Source organism: Paramisgurnus dabryanus, chromosome 2 (genome assembly GCF_030506205.2).
Source record: "Paramisgurnus dabryanus chromosome 2, PD_genome_1.1, whole genome shotgun sequence".
NCBI lineage: Eukaryota > Metazoa > Chordata > Actinopteri > Cypriniformes > Cobitidae > Paramisgurnus > Paramisgurnus dabryanus.
The window spans coordinates 9,816,558-9,834,230 of NC_133338.1; the positions used below are offsets into that span (position 1 = coordinate 9,816,558).

Sequence of the window (17,673 nt, forward strand, 5' to 3'; positions counted from 1 at the left end):
TGTGTACTTAGATTATCACAATGTAGGTATACATGTGGCAGTTGTAGCCTAGTAGTTATAGCGTCAGGCTTGTAACCTGAAAGTTGCCGGTTCAAGGCTCATGGCCAGCAGGTTGCAACTGTGGTGCCCTTGAGCAAGGCACCTTGCTCCCCGTGTGCTGGTATAGCTGCCCACTGCTCTCAGTAGCGCCTCCCTGCAGAACGCGACATCCAGGGGGCGGGGTTGGATTTAGATCCAGGGGCGGAGCTGGATCCCGATCCAGAGATCCCATTGGTCGGCAGTTTTACCACAAGACACGTCATACACGTGTTGCTGCGTTACCATTAAGTCGTAACTAAATTAAGTTATTATTTTGACATAAAACTAACTTTACTTATGACTACAATAAAAGTAGTGCCTTTAGGGTGAAATGTAAGTTTTTTGCAATAATGTTTTGGAGTAAAACATTTCGGGTAAGCCTACTATGAGTAATCTTACCACATGCAGTTTAAGACCTATGAATGGATACAGCATAAATATGCATAATTATTAAAATATATAGGCTATGGCATGTTATTAAGAAATTAATAAATTGAATGTTTATCTTGTATGGACTTTGAACTTGTTTTAACGCGTCTTTGCTTACAGCCATTAGGAAAGAGGTTTCCCTCGTAGATGGTTTACTTTTTTTTATTTGCTAATAAAAGATATCAAATAAATTTGTTTTTATATTTACTCGTATAGGAATAGCTGTGTAATAAGTGGGATAATGTACAAATAAATCCCTTCAGTGATATCAAACTGTCGGGAACGTGTCCGTACCTTTCCTTACACCTAACTGTGATACTTTCTAAATTATGAATCTTTCTCAACTATATTATTAATCAAACGTACACTTAAATTGATAAGAGCAAACGTTGGCGACCACAGGTTGCAACTAATTGCGGGCTGCAACAACGCAAATATACTGGTTCATTTGGCTGAACAAAGTATATAAAGTGGGAGGAGTTGGATCTAGATCCAACCCCGCCCCCTGGATGTTGTGTTCCACAGTGAGGACCATCTCACTGCTCTGGGAGTGTTCACGACTTGCAGTGCATGTGTTCACTACTCACTAGGATGGGTTAAATGCAGACAGAGGTCACATTTCGAATATGCGTTGCATACTTGACAAGTTGTCCACTTTCACAAATGTTTTACATTTTTTGAAGTTTGAGGTTAAAAGAAGTTCTGTTCTAAATTATCTCAAATATTTTCAACTATGTTTGAATTGCAGTTTAAAAAAACATTCTGCCCCTCTTCAAAGGGTCGCTTGTCAATGCCGAGTTATCCTTAGTTTCTGGATAGCTGCCATAGACACCAAAGATGTCCTTGACTTCATGTGCCACTGTTTAGACTGATCGCCGTATGACATAAAACTATCGCGAGGGTAATGGTTTTGGATCAATCTCACAAAAGTTTGATATCATAGCAGTAATAGTAGAACGCATGTGTGAGTATGTGGAATGCGGAAGAACTAACATCTGGCACATGTCGATCTGTGTTCCTGTAGGGTCATCTATATGATTCTCAGGAAACACACATACTGATTAAAAACACAAATATATCCCTTAAATGTATATATTTTTATATTTTCTGGTGAAAAGGTTAGTACTGCTTGCCAGGGAAAAACAGCATGGTATACCAGTCCTCAATAGACATCAATCATACAGGTCTGTCAAAGTTTAACACCTTCCAGATATTTGTAATTCAACAGTATAATCTCTTCTGATCTAACTAGTTTCTCTCACACCCAAGAAAAACTGCATGGTTGCTGCATTTGCTGGAAATTTTCACTATAATAACATTTACTGCATTTGAAGTGCCCTTCTCAAAGAGACTTACTTTCGGGTCCATGTGAATGAAGCTGTGAGCTCCCCTGGTCGTGAAGGTGGATCTGCGGACCACTCTGCTGTGATGGAAATGGTAATTGTGCTCCAGTCCCCCGATCTACAGAACAACCAGACATGCGTGAAAACCAGCAAGGAAATAACAGTTACACTTCTGTGAAAGGCATGAAATGATCAGACAGATTTCTGCAACCAGAAATTGCATCCTAGCAGGAGTTAGCTTACCCAAAAAGCCCATTAACAGATAAAAATTCATGCAGTTTGCATTTTTTATCGGACTAGTTAGGAATAGGTTAACATATGACAAATAGTGGATGGTGCCATTGAGGAAGAAATTTAACTGCCACATCTAATCCCCTGACAGGATCAAGATTTCACTGTAATGTACAATTGGATATATATATATATATATATATATATATATATATATATATATATATATATATATATATATATAAATACAATTCTGTAATAATTTTTTAAGTTTAAATTGCACTAAACACGTTTTCAAGGTTGTTTCATCTTTTCGCATAAGTGGCAAACACCTCACAAGACTTTATAGTGCTTCTCTTCCAAAGAATTGTTAGTCTTTATCAGTTGATGATTGGTTCTTTTAAAGTGTAACTAAACCCCTGGTCAGAGCCTGACTCCGCCCACTGGCAATATTTGAAAAATGCAAGAAAAGTGGGAAGATCCCAACAGATAGAGGGGACGAACTAAGCTCGTACCAAGTGTGTGGTGAGATCGTAACAAGGGCGTGGTGAGCTTGAACCTGCTTACGTCACGAGTCATTTTTTGGACCCAACATCCAATAGGAAAATTCAACTGCAGTAGCCACCGTTCAACCTGAAGAGGGCAGCACTCAAGACGTTTTTACACCATATATTGCAGTATTGAAACACTTTATATCCAAATGTCAAAAAAGTTACTAAAATCAATGAACAGCACTAATAAAGCATCATTCTTACAGATCATTAACTTAAAAAAGTTGGTTTAGGGTTTAGTTAATCTTTAACTGGAAGATGGGACTTCCATTGCCAGAGCGGCCATATTGAGCATTGCATTGCGAAATCTTAAAAGTGTTAAAAGTTAATCAATGAATTTACAGGCAATTAAGGACCTTAAAAAGTATTATAAAGTGTTAAAGGCGATTTTCCAAGGTATATTTGTCCAAAGAGATTGTATGCTAAAGTTTGCCTAAATTTAATCATTGGTGTAATGCACAGGCAAATTCTGTGGTTTTTATGAATCCAGCTAGATTTAACTTAATCTCTTACCGCGTTCACAGTCTAACTGCACTGCTGTGTGATAGCACAGGTCCCTTTATGCCCGGTTGTTAACAACATCGTTGCCCAATGGAATAAAGAAATGAAACCATGTCTAAGGGCTGTCTCTGGAAATAACCTGAAGCTACTACAAGTACAGCCACTGCTTCATCATCTAACGTTACTGCTGACCTCCGAGTGATGATGGGCGCAACTACTACTTTGTGTCAACTCATCAATCCTTCAACTCAAATAAAGGGATTTCATATCTTTATCATGCTATGTTTTTGAATTCAGAAATAGCCTGTAAAAAAACCTTCAGAACATAATCTGATTTGGTTCAGCACCTTATTTTAAATAACAGCTAATTATTAGCATCAACAAAGCTGGGCCGGGTTTCCCAAAAGCATCGTAAGGCTAAGTAGATCGTAAAAACGATCGTACGAATCATCTTAGAATGACGGTCCGTTTACCAAAAGCTTCGTAGCTTAAGTAGCACTAGAAAATCATCGTAGATCTACGAGTGCTCTGGAGTAATCGTTCATTGATAAGTACATCGTAAGACAGCAGTGTTACAAGGTCACCTGCAGGACAACCAGCTAATTGCACTCCTTTTAAATGTAGGCTATATTTATTTATTGGGGTTTTCTTTGTTTATTTGTTTAAATTACTTTAATATAATATGTTTAAAATTCAAACGAGAAATACAATTTAAATGACTAAACATTAATTAATAAAGAAGGAAAACGTATTTGGTATAATTTTGGTAAAAGTTGGTACTAGCAAATTGATAAATGGTTCCTACCAATTGCTGCTATAATTCATCTAGGCTACAGTAAAAATAAAATGTTTTGAAGGGTATGGCATCTTATTAAAGAAACCAAATAAATATTTATGGTACAATGCAATAATCCCTAATAATAAATAAACATAGATAATAAAAAACAAATAATAATAATAATCTAAACTATAAGATAAAATGCAGAAGGCATTTTAAAGTGGGACAAGTCCTAACTAAATACGGAAAATAATATTTCATTACGAACAATTTTAAAACATTTAAAAGGTCATTGAACAATAATAAAAAATATTATAAAAAATATTAGTGCACATCGGCTAAAGATCATAAGCCTAAACAAGCTTCTGCTACAAATTCAAGTAATTCTATTGGTGACATTTCAGCACTTGACAAACGGATAGGGACTCGCAAGAAGCACTTAAAACCCAGCTGCGAGCGATCGTTTCACGTGCATCTTTGAGAAACGCACGTAAATGAACAACGAATATTCGTTAAGTAGCTCGTAGAAAGCGCTCTTAAGTGCTAAGTTTAATCGTTATCGGGAAACCCAGCCCTGGACACTTTGTGCTAATGTTCGATGAGGGCTTAAATCAAGACACTAAGGAAAAACAGATGGGAAGTTGTCTGTATCGGGTGAACCGAGGACTTGTTGCATAGCATGAAGGTAAGTGTATATCTAAAATTAGCATTTTAATTCTTATTACTTACAGGCAGGGTTGCATTAAGGGACTGACTGTGCTACATTATACATATATACTGTGATTTGTAGGTATAAAGTTTTACATTTAAATACTATACTATACTTTATTTTCATCCTATATTTTAGCTGCTACACTATATCTTAGATTGCATTTTGTTCTTGTTGGAGGGAACCTGAGATCTATACATTTTTATCGCCAACAACTGCTTCATTGTAATTGTTCTGTGCATGATGATAAAATAACTTGAACTTGAGGTAGACAGAGAAGGATGTCAGAGAAGCAGACTTAAGGACAAGGAAGTGGGCTCTAGTCCACCACTTGTGAATTTACCAAGGGCTCAGTTAGGTCTAATAATAACACAAAAATTAGATGCATAAAATAGGCAGAATTTAATTAAACCCAGCAGTTCTTCAATTAGATCAGTATTTTCCAAACTGGGAGTTATGACAAAGGGGATACGGCAAGGCTGAAGGATAGTGTACAGTCAGCAGATTATTATGCAAAAGAAACCTCTACAGGGTAATACAAGACCAGACTCCATCATTATTTTACCTTTATTATGTGGCCACTTGCCAGATAAGTAAATGAGTCAACACAAAATATTAATTACAATTACAATTCTAAATCTTATTGTCAATAACAAACTTACGGTACAGTTGCACCTTATCATGCATCTGAATGCCAGTATATTTCAGGCTTTACAATGTGGCAACTAGAAAGGCCTTTGAGAGCAATGTTTGGTTTCTCTTTCTAATAAACCTTGCATTGGATTAGTCATTCAATTAATTATTTTGTGCTTTCTTATGTTGCATTTATAAGGATTTATCACAAACTAAAGACTGTTAAGTTGTGCTTTCTTACAATCAATATAATAAATGTAAATTAAAGTGTTGCAGATGTAACCGGTTAAAAAGTGGCGATGAGGTCTTTAAATGTATGGAAAGAGTCTTCAAAAAGTTAAAGTGCATTAAAGTCAACTTCATGATTTCTGTATATACACAGCAAAACGCTCAGTGTAAAACTCTCACAGGGTTGATTTCAACACTTTTTCAGTTTATATAGGTCAACAATTAAATTTGAACACAAGGGCAGAGTTTTTATGACTCACTAGAAGTGTTAAAGGGGTCATATTATAAATTTTTTTAAGGTGTAAAATAAGTATTATAAAACGGGCAGTTCTGGTTCTTCATTCTGATTGGTTGAAACGCGTTCTAAGCCGTGATAAAATACACCGGTAACCTCACGGTTCAGACCACATTACATAAGTATCACTGCGCCACTGTTGCTGCGTACTGATTTATGAAAATAAACAACAGTGTCTTTAATCATATTTTTTATTTGTCTACAATTGCACAATTAATGGCGATATCCAGATAACTGTCAATATAACTGTCAATATTGTTGAGTCATCTCGTCGATAAAGAGAAAACGTTGTCTGAGGAGTTTATAACTCAAGTTCATACGTCCGCTATTATCCACTAGATGGCGATCTTACCCAACTTAAACACTGACGCATTCACTCAACACTGAAAACACAGCGTGTAAGTTTTGATGGCTTTGAATCTGATCTCTTACATAAGTTATTCACATAAATGGAATTATCTCCGCTTTTAGCTAAAAAATTTGAGAGGTGATAAGAGAACAAATGAAGGTAGGATGAAACGTTTTTTTGTTTGTTTTTGTTTGAAAGCGGGTGGTCTGTTCTTTCATTTGATATTTTATGTTTATTTAAAGAAGATAATTTTTCTGCAAGGCATTAAACTAAAACTGGGTGGCAACTTGAAAAAAAAAAAAAAAACGCTGACGGGGAAAGAGTTCAGCATGCTTCCAAGCATATTTGATCATCACTTCAACAGTTGCACAATATAAATGTTAATGTATAAATTAGATGAATGGTGATTTATAAAATAAACACCACAGTCTTAAATCATATTTTCATTGTGTCTTTGCTGTATCTGTGTTGGTTGGGAACTGCACTCTGTTTCAGTCACACTTGATTCTGAGGAACTACTTTGTTTGGCGGAAGAGTAATATTTGTACTAATATAATTACAACTTATTTGTGTTTTATTTTAAAAAATCCCACTAACGTTATGCATATGAAGTAACCGTTTTAAAAACACAATAAACCCCCTCGAAGCAGTGGGGTTACAGTGCATTTTATAACAGCTAAGGGGGTTTTAGGCACTCCGCTTCGCGTATATGCACTGGTAACCCACTGCTTCTTGGGGTTTATTGCTTTATTTGGTGTCCTCAAAGTACATATGTGAAGTTTTAGCTCAAAACACCCCACAGATAATTTATTATAGCAAGTTAAAATTGCCACTTTGTACATAGCAAAATCACTAGCATTAAATGCACACTGCTGGTGTTAATATGAGTAACACCCGGTGATACCCATACATACTCCAGCAGTGTACATTTAACAGTGGTTCATTTTTGGGTGTGTCCTTTATAATGCAAATGAGTTAATGAAATGCAAACACTAATTGCAATGATGGTGACTTTAAAACAGCCAACAAACTCACAAGTAAGATGCAAAATGCAATTTTAGTTATCAAACAAAGATGGTGAAAAAGAGAATAAAGTTACATATGTAAAGGTTTAGCTTAAAATACCATATAAATTGCCACTTTGTAGGTGTGAGCAAAAATGTGCCGTTTTTGGGTGGGTACTTTTAAATGCAAATGAGCTGATCTCTTCACTAAATGGCAGGGACGTGGTTGGATAGTGCTGATTAAAGGGCGGTATTATCCCCTTCTGACATCACATGGGGAGCCAAATTTCAATTGCCTATTTTTTCACATGCTTGCAGAGAATGCTTTCCCAATACGAAGTTACATTTTCTATGTTGATAAAAGCACTGGGGACCCAATTATAGCATATAATCTTTTAACTATTTTGCAATAATATTTCACAGTTTTACAGTTTTTACTGTATTTTTTGATCAAATAAATTCACTCTTGGTGATAATCAGAGACTTTTATACATTAAAAAATCGGCTGCGTTTTCAGCACCAGAAGAATGCTGTCATTTACTCTCTTCTTTGTCTTGCACTGAATTAATCTGTCTTAATAACCTTCAAAGAAACAGATAAATCTATAAATCTAAATCTCATGCTTATACTGTTGGAAAATACGAATGCATCATGCTGTCAATCACTGAGTGAGCCCTTTCCTTTAATCACAACCCTTAGAGAAACAGATTGGATAATGTGCCAAGGGCTTTTTGTGTGTATAATTCTGTATTATATTTATATATTATATAAATTTGTCTTTTGCACGAAAACAATGTGGATTTAACAAATCACAGTTATTTAAACTACACTGACTGGCAAAAAAGCGACTTGAAGAGGTTTTGCTCATAAATTATAAATAATGTAATGTGAAGTACTGTTACTTCCCAAATGTAGTGTGAGTAGAGTAAAAAACATTAACTTCAGTACAGTACTTTAGAACAATTTTGAGGGATCTAGGGATCTAGACTAAAAGTCTACGTACGCAAAAAAAAAAATCGCAAGCACCAAAAAATATTATAAAACAAAGCAATGTTCCCTTTAAAAATCACAGATCCCCTGCAAGTGTGCATAGATGAATCATCCTCAGATCCCACTCCTCAATCCTATTTCCCATCAAATTATTTTTTATAGATCACAATCTTTGCATGGGAACTGATGTATGCACGTTTCCAGCCCCATTTTGTGCGTATACACGCTTTATAAATGAGACCCCTGTACTTCACTTGAGTATCATTTTTGGGGAGTACTCATGACTTTACTCAAGTACGTTTGAGAGGCATATATTGTACTCTTTACACAGCTACATTTCTATCCAGTACCCGTTACTTCTTAAAAAAAAGGGAAAAAGTAAAATCTCAGAAACCCTCAATTTGTTGTTTCCCTCTCAAATGTGATTGGATTGTGCAGGCGCCACTAATTGGGACAGCCTATCAGCAATCACCTTCAGCTTTCCACCAACATCAACCCCATGGTCAGATTTAGATAAGAGACGAAACCATGGACAAAACAATTGATGAAGACGCAGCAGGTCCATCCCGGGAATTTGCCAACTCGTGGCCCCACCTCGCCAGACTATTTACATTTTCAGTGCTTGGACCACTGCTCGTTTTCATATACAAGACATCTCTAGGCTCTGTCATTCAGAAACATGGCTTTTCCTACCAGTGCTATACGGATCACACACAACTCCACTTGTTATTACAATTTCACTTTGGAAGAAGGGTCATCATCTGCAGCTCAACCTTGAAAAAACAGAACTGCTTGTGATATCGAATGACCCAAAGATTCATCACAACCTTTCCATTCAACTAGGTTCTTGACCATTACGCCTTCCAGGACAGCCAGGAATCTGAAAGTTGTAATTGATGACCAGTTTAGCTAAACAGATCATGTTGCCTGCAACACCCAATCATATAGATTTTCACCAAACTACATTAAAATATTAAAAGACCTTTCCAATCTGCATGCTAAGCAAGTCCTAGTCCAGGCTATTGTCCTGTAGAGGCTGGACTATTGCAATGTGCTACTGGCCGGCAGGTGCGCCAGTACCACTAGCAATTTTGTGCCCTATGAAAGAATATGAGCTTTGGCCTTCTACCACACCCGTTTTGCACCAAAGATACAAGCAGACCTATTACTTTTGCTATTGCTTTTGACCACTATTATCAGTCTTTAGTCAGATACCATGTCTTTAGCTATAATATGATTTTTTGTGCAAATGTAAATTTAAGTACAGTAATCAAATATAACAAATAAACAAAGACTAAACATACATAATAATAATAATCTTTATTTTATATAGCACCTTTCAATGTTACTTCTCAAAGCGCTTTACAGTAAAAACTAAATGAAAAGGAAACAGCAAGTACAGAAAGAGAAAAGAAAAGTAGATAAATAGAAATAAAACAGCATAAATACACAATAAAAAATTTACAATAATACCTAAAAGCAATTACTTATAAGCAAGTCTAAAAGAATATGTTTTTAGACAAGTTTTAAAAGCACTAGAGACTCGGCTTGCCTGATTTCCTTAGGGAGGGAATTCCACAATTTTGGGGATATAGGTGTAAAAAGCCCTATCACCCATAGAACGCATGCGTGTAGATATATACCTTCAGCCTCATACATAGATAATTGTGACCCTGCCTGTGAAAACCCAGCTGAAGTATTTATTTGTGGTTTACTGTTTTCTACATAAAATCATCCTACATAATATAAAGAAAATTTTTGTGAAAATATAAACTTGAAATCTTTAATATTGCCTGAGTAAGTTCATATAAGTGGCTACAAATTCAAGATCTATATCTGTAAAAACATTACATTCTTCTTATTAAGAATGGTGATAAACAGAGATGGGACAAAGTCATTGTTATGCAAGTCACAAGTCTCAAGTCTTTGCCCTCGAGTCCCATGTCAAGTAGAGTCAAAGATGAGGCAAGTCCCGAGTCATATTGCACCAGAACATTGCACAGCAGCTTCAGTCCTGTATTGTATTGACCTCATATTGCAAAACTCAATAGACATGGGTCCTTTTAGCCTAAACTTAGGGCTAACTTAAAGGTCACGTTCTTCCTAATCCCTTTTTTTAAACCCTAGTTAGTAAGGGTGTCACAATTTCGATTTTAAATCGAAATCGATCAAAATTAAGTCACAACCTCGAACTTTGAATAAAAAAATGGGATTGTCGATGCTGCCACGCCCCCATGTCACGTCCGGTCGGCTTGCCAAGCGGGGGAAAATAAACCTCTAAGAGGTTCCTTTAAAAACATCAGTCCAGCGGAACGCAATTTATATTTTAAACACGCGGGATGTATTGCTACAACTCCTTGAAATGCATATAATAAACAGCATAACTACCTAGTGATCTGCCTTCATACAGAGCGCAGCTCTCTGCACGTGCATGAAACGCATAAAACTGAACAAATACGTAAGGATTACTACTTTAGTTTATGTTTAGACTTTGGACAGATGTGAGAGCGTGTGCATGTGAGACAGAGAGAAGCGCAGCTGCTTATGACGCACTGGTTTTATTTCAGATGTTAGGAGTCCAAGACGCGTGCATTAAGTCCATGTGCGTGCAAGAAGGAATCCTCTCTCTACAAGCTCTCTCGCGTAAAGCCCACACAAACCCCCATGCAAGGAAAAGAACGCAATGTGCATGTAAAGGTGAAACTATAATAATAATAAATAATAATGGCATATCATTTTTTGTCTTTCGAAAAAAAAAACAGAGAATCAAATTGCGGCCTTAGAAGCGAAAATGTAATCGAATCGAGGATTTGGAGAATCGTGACAACCCTACTAGTTAGTAGGGGTGTGCAAAAAAATCGATTCACATTTGAATCGCGATTCAAGCTTTGCCGATTCAGAATCGATTCATAGAATTCCGAAAATCGATTCATACATATTTTTTTGTAATGCCTTGTTAGTATTGTCCTGAAATGAGTTTATCTCAGTATTCCCATAGATGGCGTTGCTGCGTCGTATTCACTCTGACGCCTGCACACTCTTGTCACAGTGTTTCCCACACATTGACTTTACTTTGGCGCGCTGCCCAGCAGTGTTACAGTAACGCAGGGCCGGCCCTGGGCATAGGCGGAATAGGCAAATGCTAAGGGCGCCGCCGACCCCTTGGGGCGTCCGTGCGCCCAAATTATTATTTTTTTAATATATGTATATAAACATTTAACTATATATATTTATATATTTTATAATATACATATTTTGCACAAGAATATTTGTTAAATAGCTCTGTGGCTATACTGCACTGAAGCGGCAGTTTAAAATATAAACCCAGAATTCAGCGAACGTCAAGACCAAGAAAACCGAAACAACAATCAGACAGAGACGCGGAATTTACATAATGTTACACAAACCATGTTTAAATTTCAATGTTTCTGCACAGAAATACCAACTTGTTCACTTTGTTTGGTATTAATAAGCTGCGCATTGGAGTGCTGGCCGCGGTGCTGAAGACGCGCTCGGACGGAGTACTGGTGGCAGCACAGATATTTACATGCAACCTATTGGGAACTATTATTCGTTATTATATAATTATTATTCGTTATTTTAATTTATTACTTCCACTTAAGAAGAGTTCTGCACTTTTTTTTCAAGATTTATCTTTATATAAATACTATTTTGTACTTAAATCTATACAGGCAACATGGATTACTTTTTTTAAAAGTAACGAGTAACGAGCAAACACTACTTTTTTAAAGTAACTTCCCCAACACTGCTGCCCAGGTATATTAACAAGGGCCTAAGTATATCTGGTATCAAATTTTGTCTTTTTTGTTTTTCTGTGATGATGACACTCTTTAATAATGACATTTTGTGTGTGACATGATGAGTTCGGTGTGCTTTCACGTGCTCTCTGTTTCTTAATGAATTGGGATGCGATGCGAACAAGCTCGTGTCACATTGTATCCTTCATGTTTCTGAACTTGAGCAGAGTTTTAACATTAGAGGACTTCACGGAGCACCCGCGGACCGTATGGTTCCGGGTTTGTATTTGAAATGGTCAGTCGGGTCCGGGTCAGTCATAGTTAAATTACTTTGGGTCCCAAGTCTGATTAATATTGTGTGTAAAACCCGAGTCGATCGGAGAATGGCTGTGAGCGCTACCGCGCTAAAGCTCGCGTGCAGTTTCAGCGTGCCGACGGTTTCTATGGCGATAAAAACTGGCTCTTTTCTATTATTATTAATAAACCATATATTTTCTAAAATCTATTGCACTGACCGAGCAAAGCTCAAGCTGACTCAAGATTTACAAAATGCAAACCTGTAATGTAAAGTCCCCTGTCACTGGGACAGCAAGTAGACTTTTGAATCTGAAATAATGAGTGGATTTAGCTTTTTTTAATCGGCAAGAGAGAAATAGAAAGAGAGGCACTTTTCCTGCTTCTGCTCTATCTAATAGAAATAATAACCATTATAACACCAGTCACATTTATAATCTATAGACCTGCACTGTCTATCATTAATATACTAATAGAGTTTGATAAAAGGGGTCATCCAATTGCTTCATAACAATAGTTTTTTTTTGCATAAAGACATAAAGTAATATCAAACTACATTTAATTTGTTGTGTTTCTTTTCTTTAAAATTGTATATCTACTACAATCAGTCACATAGGAAGAAGTAAACTATATTTACATACTGTGAATCATTTTTTTAAATCGCGAATCGTTTTTGAATCGAAAATCGATTTTGAATCGAACCTTGAGCCTAAAAATCGGGATATTTTCTTAAAAAAAAATTTCCTTTTTAAAAGCCTACAACGAACGGCCGGTTTGGACTACAGCCCTCTATTTCCTGCTTTGATGATGTCAGTAAAATGTTTTTTTGACTAAACTCTGCCCACATGAATACGTCAGTCATCAGCTTTGGCTCAAACGGCTCTGCTAAGCTAAGCACTCTATCGAATCACAACACACTAAACAAACTACACAATCAGAACTTGTTACGTATTTCTGAAGGAGGGACTTCATAGAACAAGGAAGATATCAGCCCATTTGAGGACAGTGAAAACAGCTCTATACACATAAGCAAATTGTGTGAAAAACACCGCGTTTTTTACACGTGAAACATGAATACATGTTATATTGCAAACTATAAACACAATCAAAGCTTCAAAATCACAAAAAGAACGGGAGCTTTAAACATGTCCTCAATAAAATCCTCACTCCTCAAAATGATCACTTCTGAAAAACTGGACCAACGTGATAATATGAGAGAGAGAGAGAGAGAGAGAGAGAGAGAGAGAGAGAGAGAGAGAGAGAGAGAGAGAGAGAGAGAGAGAGAGTGTGAGCATGCATGTCAATTCATAAAAGCATTCATATTTCAAGGCAAGGGAAATCAGGAGTTGAAAACCATAGCTACAGTAACAGTGCAGAATCTAATTCATCCTAGTTTTTCTTTTTTTATCAGTTCATCAAACTTTGTTAAATCTTTATACTGATACATGTTGTGATTCTTTCTCCAGCTGGGATCAATACACCACTAGGTGGTGACAAATGAGTGGTTTTGTGAACTATGCCTTTTTCACACAGAGATTACGGAAAATACACATACAATGCATCCAGAATTTTCCCGAGATTGTTTGATTTTGGTTCATTCACACTGCCAATGATTTTCCGGAATCTGTGCATGCATTCAAGTACATGCTCTACAGATCAAAGACACTAAAATATGTAATCTGAACAAGTAATATATCTGCTGTGTTTGTTCTCACTAAATAAATACATAAATGTTTCAACATAGATGCTGTACCTGTTCAGAGGAAAACGCCATCTCTGCTACAGTATTATTTACTTCAGATATTGAGTGCGTTTACATGCACAGTCTTACGCCGATTATGCTTAATAAACTGATAACACATGGGGTCATGTAAACGCGTAAAACGGTTTTCTTTAATCGGGGAAAGCCCATTAACGGCGTAAGCAAAAAACGATCGGCACAGGTGTTTTTTGCTCATTACGCCGATTTCGCGTGGCATGTAAACACCTTAACCGGCTTTCTCACGGTTTTGTCCATGTGCGCATGTCTCCGCGTATGAAAGATAAACGTCACACGTGGAAGTAAGCGCAAGGTAACGCATAAAAGTCTTCGCTCGACTAAAGCAGTTGGCAGAGAAACTGTTAAAATAGAAGCTTATGTTACATTTACAGGTTCTGCAGACACGAGAAGAGATACAACAGTACAGCTTAAGACAGATATACCGTCGGCTTTTTGATCGACTACTATATACTATAGGTGGTGATGTCACTGCCTGCGAGAAAACTGATAATTCTCCAAGTCCCATGTAAACGCAGTTGACTGCATAGCCGGCTTATTGATTTGCATGTAAACGCATGAAAACAGTTTTCTACAATAAGCAGATTTTTAATAGTTATCCGCTTATTCTGTGCATGTAAACGCACTCATTGTAAAGCTAATATTAACATGTTTTAGCACAAGCTTTGTCGCGTTCCCCTTTTAACTGGAAACTCTCTGCAGTTTGAGCTTTCACTGTTTTAACAACAGATGATTCCACAAATGTAAGAATGTAATAAATTTACATAATTTCATTAAAATTTCCCGGATGATGATTGTTATTTAAAACTTTACTGATTAACTGCCATCCAGATGACAAGTCTCCCAAGTCTGAAGTCAATAATTTTATCAGTTTAATCTCAAGCTTAGATTCCCACAATGCATATGCGTGTTTGCAGCACTAATCTTTCAACGCTGATGTTAATAAGGTAGAGCAGGGGTATCAAACATATGCCCTGCGGGCCAAACACAGCCCACAAAGGTGTCCAATCCGTTCCGCATGATGATTTATTATTAAATATTAAATACATATTTTACAAATCCTTTCAGGTGGGACGCAGCAGTCACATATGTCCAGTTTAAATAGGAGACATGTGGAAAGCAGAAAAATGCGGAGAGTTTCACAGGCGGAGCGTAGACAGACCTCACGCGGCCCAACATCCTGCTGTTTCCATGGCTTGACTCCATTTGAGACGCATACCATGTATGAAACATCAAGGGGTTGTAGTTAAGAAACGTTTTCTTTAAAATGTTGTGGCTGGTCAAAACTCAAAAACACAAACTTGTCTAGAAATATGAATAGCAACTGCCCCAAAACTGGTGATGTTCATACGTTGGTTGAGGAAATGTAAGGAAGCACAAATTAAAAGCATACTCGCTGTTTTATAACTTCAAACTGTACTAGGTACTGTAATACTTTAAAAATCTATCACTTTCTTGTTAAATGACTGTTCTCGTTACATAAATATTGCAAAAAAAAGTTCATGATTTATGTACGATTTTGGCATTATTTGGCAATACAAAGAGGATATGGTACTAGCATAAAGTATAATTTGTTTAAAGTTTTATACAAAGGAAGTTAAATTAAGGATTTTTAACCTACTGTAAGATACATTTGTGTGTATATGTTTTTTTATTCTACAGTATGGGTATGTTAATGCATCTGAGGACTTTTGTTTTCACAGAGCAGTGTAGTTTTCTTGTTAATTATTTTGTCGTTTATTAAAGGCAGGGTAGGCAGGTTTAAGTCTAAAATAGTCTAAAACACTTAGGAAATAATTAGCTGTGTTTAAAACAGTCGTAAGAGGTCTACAGACACTCAAGTTTTATACTCTCTTTTTCAGAGTACTTATTTTACTTATGTATTGGTATATAAAGACAGTTTAAACAAATTTGGAAAAACATTTTTAGACAATTCCTGCCTATCCTGCCTTTAAGTTAATATTAACACAATTATCAGGTTTTAAAGGTATCTGGCCCTCGCATGGTGATGTTATTTACAATTTTAAAGTATGAGTAAAAGCAATACAGACCCCGTCAGGCTATGGTAGACATGTCATTCAACATATTTATATCGATTCAACATATCGATGTACTATCACAAGGGTCTTGAAAATGTATTATGAAGGTTGAAAAACTACATGGTGTCGCTTTAATAAATGTCACAAATTGCGGCTTTAAATATATGAAGTAATTTAAGATTGAAACACTAACCGCAATTTAACATAGGCTACAGATTTTAAATATAATCTGATACCGGGTCTTAAAATGAAGTTTTCTTGCAAATTAATAATTATTGAAACTGATCAACTAATAAAAGTAATGATTCTTAAAAAGTACAATTGGAGATAACCAAAACTCTAAAATTTCACACGTGCTGGTGCTTAAAATTAAAACATCATGTACAATTGTACAAATCCCATGAATTTTTAAGACAAACACTACTCTGGCAGTTATTAAAGTTTTTTTACTCAGTTAAATGCAGTGCGTTTTAAAACTACAGGTGTGTGGAAGTGTTGCAGGCTGACTAAATCATAGTATAAATAACATTTGTAGACATTCATTTGCCACAGTGCTGTTTGCATATTTTATGCATGACCCAAATTAGTTTCGATAATGTTTTCATACCACTAATGCATCTTGTTTGTAAATAGTGAACTGAAACGTTAAACATATTGAAATGCGTCTGTCAGACCATTTACATCCTTACCTGACCCAAATTAGTAAAGCCATATTTTGAGGCGAGTTTATCAGCTTCTTCTGATCCTCCTGGGATCCGGACAGCCCAGTGATTGGTGTAAACGCTCCGAGAGAGCGACGCTTCCCAAAACCAAAAAGTTGAGAAAACAAAACCAACCAACACATTCATATTGCTCGTCGATAGTCCAGGCTGTCAAACTTTGCAGAAAACGGTTACGTTAAAATAACGTCAAACTCATCAGACACGAGACTGTAGATAGGCATCAAATCTTCCTCACTTCAGGCACACGTGTGTCCAAAACATACGCTGCCAAACAGGCATCCTTCAGTTAGTCATACAATATTTTCTGCCACACGCAATACTGCATCCCTTCGTATCATTCCATTAAGGACCCAAACGAATCTTTAAAATCCTCCTATTTTTGGATAGATTGCACTGCAGCCAATGACAAGCAGTGTCACCCAAGCCCAAGAAGAAAAGAGAATGCACTATTATTGAGGTTGGCAGCGCGAGCGTATGTCAATTCATTATGTGCGCTACACTTGGTAAATGAGTCTGGATGAGCAAGTTCAGATAGACGCCAATAAAGGCGTTTTTATTAAAGCACGCGTGTACAAATAACCATATTAATTAATTACAGAATATTACAGTAATTTATATTCGAGAAGTGCTTAATGCAACATATATAAAATCGATGGGCGAAACTTAAGCCTTGTCTTTCAAACAGGAATGAGAAGGAAATTATAATTCAATTTAAATAAAACAAAAGGTGAACTGATATATTATATTAACTGATTTGAAATAAATACATTGGTAATGTAATCAAATAGCATGAACACATTTCACACAAAAGAATGGTTGCATTTGATGCTGTATTTTCATTACAACGTTTCTAAGCTATTTTGCAATAATTGTTAACCACTTTTGCAATATAACAACAGGTGTTGTTTGTCACATTATGTGTTGCACCTATATTTTACATCCAGAAAATGTCTTAATACTTTAT

At 36.3% G+C, this 17,673-nt stretch overlaps 1 protein-coding gene across 1 annotated transcript in view; it reads right to left on the reverse strand.

Annotated features, from left to right (window-relative positions):
• The window catches only part of pcsk6 (proprotein convertase subtilisin/kexin type 6), a 156,412-nt gene extending 139,251 nt beyond the window's left edge, over positions 1 to 17,161 (reverse strand). The window contains exons 1-2 of the mRNA XM_065294307.2: positions 16,677 to 17,161; positions 1,864 to 1,968 (exon numbers count right to left, since the gene is read on the reverse strand). Of these exons, the coding sequence (XP_065150379.1) occupies positions 1,864 to 1,968; positions 16,677 to 16,835 (264 nt within the window). The 5' untranslated portion in view covers positions 16,836 to 17,161. The remainder of the gene's footprint in view (positions 1 to 1,863; positions 1,969 to 16,676) is intronic.
• Between the last annotated feature and the right edge of the window lie 512 nt (positions 17,162 to 17,673).